The following is a 14,930-nucleotide window of genomic DNA, read 5'->3' on the forward strand; positions in this document are numbered from 1 at the left end:
AAGTTATCAATGACCATATGAGTAGGGTTTGGGGTGATAGGTACTCTATAATAATAAGAAGAATGTCATATTTACCCAGGATAGCCACTTCAATACTGGAAACCGGTGGGTGTTTCATAAAGCTGTTCGAAAGTTAAGAGCGACTTTAAGAACGACTGGTGATCCTTTCTTGTGGTAAAAGTTATATGCCAAAATGTTCATTGGCGATTATTTATCACAGCAAAGGATCACTAGCCGTTCTGAACTTACGAACAGCTTTATGAAATGGCCCCCTGGACTCCCAGCAGGCCCTGTTTAACGTGATAATATTGTTATTTACCCTGGCTTTAGCTGGGCTGTCCAGTTGCTCAAGCATTTGAGAAATTTCTTCCTTCTGGGTACCCATTTACTACACCAGGGTGGAGATTGGCAAATGTAGATAAGTGCCCTGTCTAAGGACGCGGATGCTATGTTGGGATGTGAACCCTGGACTCTGTGGTTCATAGTCAGGAGACTTACATGTATCCTCTCCAACACCTTTATCTCTCATGATGAAAGAATTGGGTTATACTTTAGAAAGGGAGGGAATGTGATCAGGTTAGGGGTTGTAAGGGCTCTATTAAACACAATCAAAGAAATAGGGAAAGTTGAGAGACAAAATTGGGGGTAGGGTGTACATGTAATAGGGGTGTCCTTTTTTGCTATGATGATGTGTATTCGCAATAAATTGCATATTTTCACTGTGTGCATTTCTCTTGCTCTTTTTCAGACTGATCCCAATGGTGATATTGGTTTGAACCCCGATGCCCAGAGGTACCAGCTGATCTACGGTCTGTCCCTTATCGTTATCATGATGTTTGGAGCATTCAAGAGTCTGGTCTTTATGAAGGTACGATACAATCTTATTTTAGGTATCTGTAGAATGATATACAAGAAACGGAAAGAGAAAATGATGAAAAGAAGTAACAAAAGAAGAAGAGAAAAAGAAGAAACTTGTATCACTTTATGAATTGACTTCATATTTCATGAGCACAGAAACTTATAAAGAGATACATGTACCAGCATGATTATACAAAGTGTGATTCCTCAAATATCTGATAATCTGTCCACATTTAGGTAACCCTGAAAGCTGCATCTCACATGCATGACACTGTCTTCATCAACGTTTTCCGCTCACCAATGAGTTTCTTTGATACAACACCAACCGGCCGTATTCTGAACCGATTCTCCAAGGATTTAGATGAAGGTATTTGTTGTTTGTATCCATTTTATGAACATTTTGAGGATTTTTGATAAATGATTTGTTAAGAGGTGGTCACGTGATAAAACAAAACAAAAAAATATTTTTTTCTGGGGCTTTTGAAAAAATATAGAACAGGAATTCCTTGAAAATACAGTGCACATAATAGCTGATCTTCTAAAGAGTAATGTATGCTGCATTACTGAAGAGTGCTTAGAGACTTGGGGTCAAGTGGTTAGCACTATAAGAGCAAGTATAATTATTATTAATAGTGTAAGTATTATTAGATTTACTGTAATTATAATTATCATTACTAGTAGTAGTAGTAGTGGTAGCACTGTTATTATTTTTATTCATTGAATGACTTCTTTCTTACAGTTGATGTCCTTTTACCTTTCAACCTGGAACTCTTCCTGCAAAACGTCTTCCTCGTATCGTTCGCTCTGATTGTCATCTGCATCGTCTTCCCCATCTTCATCGCCATCATCATCCCAACGTTCATCATCTTCGTCATCATACTCCGCTACTACCGAAAGGGAATCCGCGACCTGAAGCGTATCGAGAATATCACCCGCTCGCCTTGGTTCTCCCACATCTCCGCAACCGTCCAGGGTCTCTCGACAATCCACGCTTACAACAAAACCGACGATTTCATTGTCAGGTTCCGGACGCTGCTCGACGGCAATGCCCTACCGTACATGTTCTTTAGGATGGCTGCCCGATGGGCCGGTGTCCGATTAGAGACTCTTGTTATCCTTCTTGCATTCATCTGCCATCTCCTTGTCGTCCTGTATCACGGAGAGATTGATTCCTCAACGGCCGGTCTTGCTGTTTCATATACTATTCAGGTAATTCATCAATTTGGTTATTTTCTCACATTGATATTCTCTAACGAAAAAATCTTTAACAAATATTCCCTAGGGAGTGGAGGATGTTGTGCGCGGGAATGACTAATAGGATCTGTATTAAAGCACTTAGATACATACATTGTATGTCTTAAAGGCTATAACCAGACTCATATATTGTTTACAGAATGGTGTGTCAATACCTGAAAGAATTTATTATTTCTGACAAGAAGATTTTGATGGTTTTATATCAGCAAAATGCTGATATACTTTGAATTATACGATATCATCAGCATTCTTTAAACAATGAATGTATTCATGTTTATTTTCATTATATTTAGTTTTCTTTCTTTTTGTGAAATTAAACACATCTAACTGATGTCATCATAATTATCATTATGCGTGTAAATGGATGATTTTCTGAACTTTATACTTTTTGATCCGTTTACAGCTGACTGGTATGTTCCAGATGTTGGTTCTCATGGCTTCAGAGACAGAGGCTCGGTTCACATCGGTAGAAAGAATCCAGAGCTACATGAAGGTAAACTATATAGCTACATACTGAAATGCCTTTAACTGGTTGACTACTGAATCCATTGATTCACATAGGCTATGTACAGGGATCACCTGGGCCCCGTCTTACAAAGTATTATGTTTGATCCAATCAATCGTAACTCTATGGAAATCCATCAGTGCCATAATTTTTTCTACAGGAAATTTGCAAAATGTCCTTTGGAAACAAAGGAGAACACACCAAATTGTCAAGAAATGAATGAATTCATGGATATACATTCATATCTAGAAAATAATTTGAATAAACATGCAGTTTATGTGTTGACTTTGCTGGCTTTCCATAGTTGCGATTGATCGATTCAATGGCAACTCTTTGTAAGATGGGGCCCCTGGTTCTAATAGGCAATGGGTTAACATTCTTACCATGATAAAACATTCCTTGATCAGAGTCATCTCTATAATAAAACTAAATCTTTTCAACTATACAAGTTTAATTAAATTTGAAAAAAAAATGTTTAATGTTCAATCCTCGTGGACAATTCTCAACCCAAATGACTGGGTGACTTAAAAATCTATCTTGACATCTATGTCTTTTGAAGCACAAGTTTGGATAGAACAACATGAATCCTAAGTTGCCTTCTCTATCTAAACATTGAACATTTGATACCAACAAGATGGTGCAAGAAACTTGCGTTCAATAGTAAATCAAGCGTAATTTAATATTGCAAGAAAGTTGAGTTTCCATTGAATGCTAATCAAATACAAATTTGCATTTAATCAATAGATTGGTTTTAATCAAGGGACTTGGGCTTTACGATTGGAATAAAAAAAAGTAAGTTACTTGCAATGCCCCATAAGAGTTTTAACAATAATCTCTGATTACTATACAACTTTCAAATAAGGTAAACATCCTTTCTGTTCATTTTCTTGCTATTTTCTAGAATCTAGTCGCGGAGGCACCAAGGGTAATCAAGAACAAACGGCCGGCCAAGAAATGGCCAGAACAGGGTCAGATTGAATTCAAAGACTTCAAGATGCGTTACAGGGAAGGGCTACCTCTTGTATTGAAAGGTGTCAAGCTTGTTGTCAAACCTATGGAGAAGGTTGGCATCGTGGGAAGGACGGGATCAGGTATTTATAAATACAATATTTCTTTTCTTTGGATGAGGCGTTTCTCCATTGTTGTGGCTCAGTGGATAAGCCTCCAAACAAATGCTACAGTCATATTTCCCCTACGGCGATGGTACAGCAAGTAAAAAACAGCTGTTTTATTCATTTTTATTCAAACCACCGATATGTATTAGTACAAAAAATGGCTGTTTTTGACTGGCCATACGGCAGTTGTGGAGCAAATATGACTGAGGTATAAGAGCCACAAGGTCACATTTCATTTACATAGGTGCAAATTCATATCATATTAGTAATGATGTCCTGGCAAATGTACAATAAAATTTTAGCCAATGTTGCCATTACTGCAAACTGAATTCTTGTGCAATTATTCAAAAAAATTATTTAGTATTCTAATACATGTAGTTATCCTGAACATTGAATAAGATCATTCAAGATGATTGCATCATAACAAAATGGCCATAATGTTGTTTCTTCCAAATTTATGTTGTAGAACGGGGGGTGTTTCACGAAGATTTATTAAGTATGTCTTAGGGTTGCACTTAAGTACCAAAGTGTATATATCATGCAATGCGTAATCTTATTGATTAATACGCAATAATGAGTGTCCTCTTTTATAGCATGATCTGACCAATGCAGTCATGCAACTAGGCATCCAAGTGCGACTCTTAAAGGGGAAGTTCACCCTGACAAAAAGTTTATTGTAAAAATAGCGAAAAATAATAAAAAATATTGCCGAAGGTTTGAGAAAAATTCATCAAATAATTAAAAAGTTATTAGAATTTCAATTATTTGATTTGTGACGTCATTTCTACATAGCAAATGGTAAAAAATCAATGAAATGTCATTTTCTCAGAAAATTGAAAATGGTTTTCACTGTAACTTTTGTATATCAATAGACAAATCATTTCACACCCGATCATGAAAAGAAAACAAAATTAAGTCATCAGGAACCATACAAAATTTGAAATTCATACATTTTATATTACATAACACATGGGGCAGCTGCTCGTTTATGACGTCACAAATCCCAAATTTTGAACTCTAATAACTTTCTTACTCTTTATCGGATTTTCCTCAAACCTTCACCGATATTTTTGACTATTTTTTCTGCTATTTTTACAACAAAGTTTTCTTCAGGGTGAACTTCCCCTTTAAGTCATTCTTAAATCTTTGTGAAACACCCCCCAGTTGTAAGGTGTGTAGGTGTAGTGACCTTCAAACAGAAGACATGTTTGACTTTGTGAAAGAGAACTTAATGTTACAACCCGATGTTTGTTTTGGGTTTGCAGGTAAATCAACGCTTGGAATTGCCTTGTTTCGGCTGGTAGAGGGCGCCAGTGGCCAGATTGTGATTGACGGTATCGATGTCAAAGAGATTGGTCTCCATGATCTTCGTGCTAAGCTATCCATCATTCCCCAAGATCCAGTCCTATTCATCGGAACCGTCAGGTAGGTCCGGAGACTCACTTATGGGTAGTAATTGCTTCTGTTTTGTTGCAAAGTACGATAAGACATTTTCAGGTGAAGAAATCAATTATATTCAGCTCTATGAGAAGGATAGATTTTTATGTCAGTTTTATCAGTTTGAACAGAATATGTAAAAGGGATAGGAAAGCTTGAGGTATGAACAGTGGCGGATCCAGCCAGGGTTGGACACCATGCCATTTCACGGCCTACATTGTTTGTGCACAGTGGGGGTTCTGGCCAAAGTATTGTGTCTAGTTCGGCTGGATCCTTCAAATCATATAGATGAAGATTTATACAGTAAGTGTAACCCTCAACTATGGCAGGCCATCTATACCACCTTGCCCTCACCCTAACCAAATAACAGACCTTATATTTCATTTAAGGTGCTTTTGTTTTTATGATGAATGGAATAAATGCTATCAAATCTAATCTAAGTCTAATCTAATCAAGAATTATCTCTCAAGGTAGTAGTAATTATCTTTAACTTCTATCATGAGACGACAAATAGTCAGAGCAGACTTGGTGATGGGTAACCATAGTAACAGTCTCATGATGCATCTTGTCATTGATTATCACTGACAATATAAGCTACTGAAATACTTTCATCTCATTGGCTGAGCCAAGTAGATTAGTATGTGAAAACGACTGATGAAGTGCCCCATGGAATGCCTTTCCAGTTACATGCAATGGACTTTTTATTACATCTATAACCTCAGATCAGAATATCAAATAATTTTCATTTAATTTTGTTCTTATGTAGGTACAACCTTGATCCTTTCAATGACCATAGCGACAAGGAACTCTGGGAAGCCCTGGAAAGGTCTTATATGAAAGACAGGGTAAGAAAAATATACATATGCATAGGCCTGTTTTTTTCTAATATTTTCAAATGTATTAAAACCATGTACAATAAATTCAATTACATAATAAATATCTAATCTTTGTGTTACTGCCCCTTGTCTTGTACATATCAAGTAGAATATTGCACGTTTCATTTTCAAATAATTTTGGATAAATTAAGCCAAAATGCTTAGAAATTATATTTCTCGATTTAGAGATTTCTCGTTTTAGAGATCTGTCTTTTGACGAGCTGAGTTATGACCATTAGGGTAAAATGCACCATCTCTGAACAAACATTCAAAGTAGCAGCATAATTGCTGATCAAAATCCTATCTTTGGACTTTTGGTGGCAGCGGTGGGATTGAAAATCTGAAATTGTTCTGATGACAACCACAGCAAGTCATTATTCTAATGATAACTGCATCAATTCATTGTTCTGATAATCACAGCAATTTATATCCTGGTAATCGTAAAAGTAGATGTGAAACTTGATACCTACAATATCATCTACAGTGCTTGTAGCATAAGAATTAGAATGACAATACTGATCTTGTTGCGAAGGGAAGGAGTCAGAATTGGCATACACTGTAGTTGGGAAAATATACTGTTGCGTCCCATTGCCTCTGTTGCAGCCCTTCAGTTTCATCTTTAAACCAAGTGGATATTGATTATCATTGGGATATAATGCAATATTAAGTTCTTTAATTGGAGACTACCCGATTATGCTACAACATGCAGGCTGATTATTTTACATGTATCTCCTTCCAATTTAAACAGGATATGGCACCACAAAGCCATGAATGATATCAATCCAAAATGAAGTTGACATAAACATTTTGCAGAGAGAACTTAAAGAGTTATCATTTCCGATTGTGTCGATTCACACTCATTGTGTATGCACATTGATATCATTAAAATTTGACTGTTATTTTTGCTGTGTATTATAGATAAGTGCTTTGGAGAGCCAGCTAGAAGCCCCAGTAACAGAGGGTGGAGATAACTTCTCGGTAGGAGAGAGACAACTCATGTGCATGGCTAGGGCTTTACTCAGAGGCAGCAAGGTGAGAATTCATCTCATATAGATTGTAATTGAGGAGGAGGATGATGATGATGATGATGATGGTGGTGATAATGATGATGGTAATGATGGTGATGATGATGGTGATGATGATGAGGATGATGATGATGGTGTTGATGGTGGTGATGATGATGAGGATGATGATGATGATGTTGATGGTGGTGATGATGATGAGGATGATGATGGTGATGATGATGATGATGATGGAGGCGATGATGATGATGATGATGGTGATGAGGATGATGATGATGGAAGCGATGGTGATGATGATGATGATGTTGATGATGATGATGATGATGATGGAGGCGATGATGATGATGATGATGATGATGGTGATGATGGTGATGAGGATGAAGATGATGGTGATGATGAAGATGATAATTGTGATGATGATGATGATGATGATAAAAATGATGATGATAAAAATGATGATGATGATGATGATAATGATGATGATAATGATGTTTCTGCTGCTGATGATGATGATAATTGTGATCATGATAATGATGATGGTGATGTTGACATTGATGATGATGAAGAAGAGAATCTTGGGGGTGATGATGATGAATGTGGTCTGATTTATAATTAGGTCTCAAATGCTTCTTTTTTTTAAACCTTTCCAGATTTTGATGTTAGATGAGGCTACGGCAGCCATTGATACCGAGACTGATTCATTGATACAGCAGACGATAAGACAAGAATTCAAGGACTGTACTATGCTCACAGTAGCTCACAGACTCAATACAATTCTAGATTCAGACAAAGTATTAGTCATGGATGACGGAAGGGTAAGGAAAACTCACCACTCTCTGTCTCGAAAATAAGTTTAGATTGATAGATGGATGGACAGATCATTGGGTTTTATTAAAATCATCATGTCTCGCAGGTACAGACTGAAATCGAAATTAAGAAGAATCACAAGACATTGTATGATATAACATTGGACAGCTGGGGGCCATATTTGCAGTGCACTCATGTTCAATCCAGAAAAATACTAACAAGGCACTACTTTCACATTTAAGATATAATTATGTACATTACAAATAAGAGAAAAGAAATCGAAAGAAATGGAAAGGAAGGAAATCTATCTTTTTAGTTTGGAAAAAGAAAACGAATGGCTTACTTCAAAGTCATGGGCATAAGGTGACGGCAACAGGCAAAAAGTTATATTATATATATATATATATATATATATATATATATATATATATATATATATATATATTTTAGGCCCTCGATGGCTGTTAAATCATATAGGGGATTGTCGTTTGGAATACTGTAGATTGATATGTTTTGGTAAGCTATTCTGATGAAATCTTTGCCTTCTTTTCTTCCCTACAGGTGGCAGAGTTTGACAAGCCAAGCAATCTACTAGCTAATCCTAACTCTATATTCAGCGGTATGGTAGCAGCTGCGGAGTCGGCTCAGAACCGTTAATCATGCTCATCCTTCCTACTCATTGAGTTCAATCTACATCACAACTGCATGTACTAATGGCGAAAGTTTCAAAGCCCAACCGAAGCACATTCTCTTAAGTATTGAATAGTAGCGTGGACTCGGCTGTTAAAACTTGGCGTTCTTGTGGGCCATTTGGAAGTTCAGTTAATTCTGAACATCAGTGCTATCATAGCATTCAATGCAATAAACTATTGTGTGAAGCCGATATTGGATATTACTCCCGAAACAAAGACTAGCAATTTTGCCAAATTCCGATTTTGTTATCCTTCCTATATTTCTTCTGAACCAAGTAAGATCATTTATCATGTTTAAACATTTGCATTTGAAGCAAAGAGCCAGTTGTTCCTAAGTCTAGCTACAGTATGCAGTGCAGGGGCCCGTTTCATAAAGGACTTGCAACTGTTGTAACTTTGCCATTATGGCAACTGTCATGGCAACAGGGCTCAGCAGCCAATCAGAATCAAGGTTACCATGGTAGTTGCCATAATGGCAAAGTTACAACAGTTGTAACTCTTTATGAAATGGGCCCCAGACTGGAGACAGAATTTGACTTTCAAACCATAAAAGAGATGCATGTTGTCATCACTTCCCTATAAAGTGTACTTGAAATGTTTGAGATTTATATGAGTTTGAACCTGTGAAGTTGCTCCATAACTTCAGCAATGTCATGTTTTATTTTGTACTTTATCATGGCTTGAAATTCGAAAATAATCCATGTTTATTTTGTAATTTGTGTTAACACTTCTTTTATGTTTCATCATGAGCTTAATGAAGCTAGCCAGGTTTAACCTCACAGCTTAAGTGAGTAAATGTATGCAATGGCAGAAATGAAAAAACACACCTACTTTTACCTGTCCATTTTAAAGTCCTTTAACTTGATTTAACAAGCATGCTAATTAAAAATGATAGTAATTTTGCATTAGTTCTTTGTCTATAGACATTCTTGAGAAATGTCTTGATGATTACAAAAAAAATGGTAGGATGCACCTAGATTTTAATCAGAAATTCAGAGAAAGTCTTTTCCTGTGCGTGTTTTTGTGCGTGTTTGTCTTTCCACATTAAAAATGGATTCATTTTTTTTGTATTTAAACCCAAATAAAATACATTAAATTGGCAACTTATTGCATTGGTATTTATTTGAAGGGTATTCTGCTATTTACAGGATATCAATAATGCAGATATACATGTAAGACTATCAAGCCAAAATTTTACATTCCCGGAGTGTGTTCATATTTTGTTTCTTTTAAATGTCAACAGAAGTTGTGTTTGTTTTCATATTCAAGAATAAACATATAATTCATGTTTTGTTAAATGTTACATGTATGTTGTAACAATGACAGAAATAACTCTAAGCACTTTAAAGATATATTATTGCCCCAGTCATCAGATCTTGACTTGCCTACTACCAATGTATGCACTTTCCCCACTCCTTGGGGAGCATTCCAACAAGAAGTCATTCCTGCATCAAGATTTTATACTATATTTTCATCTTTTGAAATCAGTAAGATTCATGTTATAATCTGCCAGCTTTTGATGAAAGCAGTTTGCATTTTAGTTTTTGTAATGAACTGAACTTTTTTAATTTGTGTCATAGTCTCGGCGTCAGACTTCTTCCAATGCTGACCTTCTCGTATATATTTTTTTTCTTTCTCCGTGTTATGAATTATTAATATTTAATTATTAATATTTAAAAGAGCCCCATCCCCAATCGAAGTCAGATTTCAGTTTTATAAATAAATTTCATAAATGTGCTAAATGGTGTTTAAATAGCCTTTTTACAGAAAATATCAATATTAGATATTTTTATGTGTAAAATTCTAATTTTCACCAAGAATCAATGGATTGGAAAAGATTCAACTGACTCTACACTTTATGTAAAGATTGGAATTTTAGATGAAAAAATATAATTCTTACTTCCAAACCTGTAGCAAAGCTTTAGACTTACTTTAGATTATTCAACTTGTTTAATGACTAAAGTATAGTATTTATACTTACTTGAATCCTTTTGTACAATGCAATCACTTCCAAGAAGATGAAGGAATGGATTGAAAATAAGATGCCAGAGTTATATATTTACCTCTATACCAAGTATATATATTTTTTAATTGTGTATGGTTACAGCAAGATGATGTGTTTTACTGAAAAATGATGTGCTAAATTATTTGTATATGTTGAAACAGAGAATATAATTCATTTTGAGATCAGTATTATCAAATTGCAGACAAGATATGAATATATACGATGAATGGTGCTGTGTTGAGGTATGAGATAATAAATTATAGAAACAAGGAACAATTGTGTATGATGATGATTTTTGTGTCGTTTCCTTGGGACGGATGGAAGGGAGAGGGAGCATTGTAGCTCTCCTCTGTATCTTTTCGATTTTAACAACATCCATTCTTAACACTAATAAGTCAGTTTTTATGTCGTGCATATCACATAATAGACCAGTTCGTAATTACTTCATGGGCAATTTTGGTCAAATGACCTTTCATTTCTTTCATCATGATAGGCAGATTTCAAAGCAAGATATTACGTAAGCTTGCCTTACATAGCAGGATGAAGAAATTGAATAGACCAGGTGACCAGAATAGCACACCAATGAATGCTTAATGAAGGTATTTGTTGCTACTTTGAATGCATATCTTAGCATGTTGCACAATGTACTTGACAAACTGTGAAATACTAGTCGTTCGTGGAAGCATTGTTGTTTTTTGTGGATGTAAATAAAAACGACAATTCAAAAGAATATATGAATAATCAAGACATCAGAGTTGGTGCTTATCTCATTAGATTTTAAAGCACCATGTCACTTTAGTGCAAATGACCTTCTTCTGATCATGCGCAGAAAGGAACTACGAACTGGCTTATATGAATATTTTTCTAGGCACTCCTACGAACTGATTTTATTTTGTTTTATAATCAAGGTCACATTTTGAATTAGAACCAGAATGTTTTGTCAACTGAATCAATTGTTTCCAGGGAATTTGGAGGTTTGCTCCATAAAAACATTAGCAAATTTTCACGTTGACTAAAATAAACTACCGGTCATGTGATAGGTTTCAGCCAATCATTTGCTTATAAACCCACTCTTGATTCAGATTTAAACTACTCGTGTCAAAATCACAAAACACACGCAGTACTACGATAAACCCACTCCTAACTCGGATTTAACTTGGTCATATTTTTCATTTTTTATTGAACCCATCGAAGTGCATTTTGTTTCTCATATTTTAGACTACACAGCATCTTTACATATTACAGAAATCATTAATAAAAATCCAAGAAAAAGAAAAAAAAAATCTAGCAAAAGAAAAAATTAAATCTTTCATGTAATTTACACTTTCAGTTTAGGTGAACCCAAACTAACGTACACCCACAATCACATATGAATAACAGAGAGGAGAAAAGGAAATCATACTTCTTTTTATGTCATTGCATCAAAACTTTACACCTTACATTAACATAGTGACAGGAAAAGTGTACATCGATCATTCTCAAAAAGTATTTTCAATATAATACATTAATGATTTTTTTTTTATCTATATCAGTGTACATACCAATGTATATATCACATTACATGTACATCAATGTATATTATATCGTTATTAATGTATTTCTCTCATACAATTTCTTACACTGCTATTTGTCATATGCTTCAAGGGAAATAGTTAATATTTCTTTCATATTATTTTCATCCATCATATTTATACACGAGACTTACAATGTAGAACCAAAATGAGAATATGCAAGAAATGAACAGGTTAACGGTTCTACGGAAATACTGCAAGCATTCTTAAATCCAATTAGTATGCTAATTTTCTTTCAAACATAAATAGAGTGTCTACGGTATATAGCATGCTGCATGTACAGTGTTTGTTAGCCCCACATTGTCTTCAGAATATCGTGTATTACTCTCTAATTCCAACCATCTGATGAGCATCGGGGGATTTATACATCAAATTCACGAGGGAGAGCTGGCATATGAAAAAAAAAACATAAAATAAGGCATGCATGTGTACATGTATGTGACCAATTTATCCATGGACTTCGATTTCGTTGCAACACAGGGATTTTCAGGAAGGATGAGCCTACATGCCGTTCCCCTATTTGAATGGTGTGACGTCGTCCATCTACGTCCATGCAATGGACATGAGAAATTCACGGCATAGTAATTCTTTCTTTTTATCAATCTACCATTTTTTCCTCCTTTCCTCCAATATAGTCTACGCATTTTGATGATTACGGATTATATAAATATTGAGGAAACACATACACAAGGATGAATGTTCAAATGTATTCTTACCATTACAATATCTAAAATTTCAGTATACTAATCGACAATCCTCCCTGGTTTTGTCTGCGCTTTGGATATTAGATCCCCGTAAATTTGTTAACAACTCCCATTATAGTTGTTTGGAACAAAACCATTCTATGTTTAAACATCCATATAGCTGAAAAGTTATCTGACTATTCCAATACTTCTTGTAAAAAATATGTTGTATATGTTCCCACATACCTTGTCACTTCTATTAATCTATTGAACAAATGTTGGCTTGCATTGGCAGTACTTATCAGTTTATCAGGGGAGTGTTTCATCAATATTTTCGTCCGACAAGTTGTCAGATCTGACAACTTTCCTGGATTCTGATTGGTTGAAAAGCACTGTTACTATAGTAACTGTCGGATAAAACGGGACTTGTCGGATAAAACGTCCGACAAGTCCTTAATGAAACGCTCCCCAGATCTCTATTGTGTTTTGTATATATACATGCAACTATGCCTAAGTCGACTCTTTTGGGAACATGATAAAAACAAATACATTGTACAGAGATGAAACCAAACTTAAGACTGAGCGACAGACCTCTAAACCATCTTTAGTAAGCTTTGGGCTCGAACTTTTTTATAAGGAATAAAACAATCCCTAAATCTTTTAAAGCAATTGTGCTAAACGTCTTTCTCTCTTTGACCAATATTTGATCTACAAGCGAGCAAGAACACTGAGAAATTCTCTTCACAAAAACAATATCATGATCAACTTAAAAAAACAATACTTGACATTCAAAGTGGAAAATACTAGTACCTCATATGATGTGTATGCGTGAACTGAAGTTGTGACATTGAAAGTGAATACAAAAGATCAATACACTTTTTATTCTCTTGAAGTGCAAATGAATTTCATAAATTGTAAGATGGAATCATCCCTTTTTATATTCCCTTCAACACTTTCAATCGTTATATTAACCAATTTCTTGAAAAGAACATGAATATGGGAACACAAGGGATCAGGGCCCTGTCTTACAAAGAGTTAGGATTGAACCGATCAATCGTAACTCTATGGAAATCCATCGGTGTCATATTTTTTTCCACAGGAAATTTGCAAAATGTCCTTTGTAAACAAAGGAGAACACCCGAAATTGTCAAGAAATCAATGAATTTACATGTACATGTATAGATATGCATTCATAACTAGAATTTTTTTTGAACAAACAACCATTTTACATGTTGACGTTGCTGGCTGTCCATAGTTGCGATTGATCGTATAAAAAAAACAGGGCCTAGGACAACCCTATACCTACATCAAACAGCCATAACTTGACCCTGGTCTTTTAATTTGTTATAAAATATACATGTATGAGACAGACTTATATCATAGCTTAAAACAGCAAATGATTAACTTACAGTTGATAAAAGTTTTGCGAAACGGTCAGTGGTCTTCTAGTGCAGCTGTATCTTAACCCTATCTAGGCCGGGGGGGGGGGGGGGGGCCTCGGAGGCCCCCCCTCAACGAATCGCGCAATATTTTCGCCGTGCGAAATTTTTTGACCACGCCGCTCGCTGAGTTTTTACTTTCGAGTCTTGCGCAACTTTTGAGACCAATTTTGCGTCACCCGGGTATGTGGTTCCGAAATTACGCAACATTATGTAAGTGCATGTCAGACCGAAAATTGCTCAAAAACGTGATTTCGTGTACAAAGTCAATGCAAATTGTGTTTTCAACCAAAATTCATAAATGTATGATTATTTTTAGTTTTGCCAGTCTAAATGTATTCATTTTATGATTTTTATGATCACAGAAGAGTCCCCAACAAATTTCATTGAAAAAAACAATGAAAAACAAAAGGTCAAAAAACAAAGAAATACATAAGAAAATGCAAAAAAACAATATAATACATAAGAAAATGATTTGATATCACAATTTTTTTCATGTACTCTTGCTAAGGACACCACAAAGAGTTTCTATACCAAAAATTAGTACATTTGGAGCTTTATTTAGGGAATTAGAGGAAAAAGTATGATTTCGCTTACTAATTACGCATAAATTAGCATAATCACTTAATAGCGATTCGCATGAAATAAATTACTATACAATCTTGTA

The 14,930-nt window shown here is 35.2% G+C and overlaps 1 protein-coding gene across 1 annotated transcript in view; it reads left to right on the top strand.

Annotated features, from left to right (window-relative positions):
• The window catches only part of LOC121429576 (multidrug resistance-associated protein 5-like), a 33,326-nt gene extending 24,365 nt beyond the window's left edge, over window positions 1-8,961 (top strand). Inside the window, exons 17-26 of the mRNA XM_041626671.1 lie at window positions 749-868; window positions 1,096-1,225; window positions 1,598-2,067; window positions 2,516-2,605; window positions 3,519-3,708; window positions 4,998-5,157; window positions 5,936-6,014; window positions 6,963-7,076; window positions 7,717-7,881; window positions 8,435-8,961. Coding sequence (XP_041482605.1) covers window positions 749-868; window positions 1,096-1,225; window positions 1,598-2,067; window positions 2,516-2,605; window positions 3,519-3,708; window positions 4,998-5,157; window positions 5,936-6,014; window positions 6,963-7,076; window positions 7,717-7,881; window positions 8,435-8,530 — 1,614 coding nt within the window. The 3' untranslated portion in view covers window positions 8,531-8,961. The remainder of the gene's footprint in view (window positions 1-748; window positions 869-1,095; window positions 1,226-1,597; window positions 2,068-2,515; window positions 2,606-3,518; window positions 3,709-4,997; window positions 5,158-5,935; window positions 6,015-6,962; window positions 7,077-7,716; window positions 7,882-8,434) is intronic.
• Window positions 8,962-14,930: the final 5,969 nt, after the last annotated feature.

Source organism: Lytechinus variegatus, chromosome 16, assembly GCF_018143015.1.
Source record: "Lytechinus variegatus isolate NC3 chromosome 16, Lvar_3.0, whole genome shotgun sequence".
Lineage (NCBI taxonomy): Eukaryota > Metazoa > Echinodermata > Echinoidea > Temnopleuroida > Toxopneustidae > Lytechinus > Lytechinus variegatus.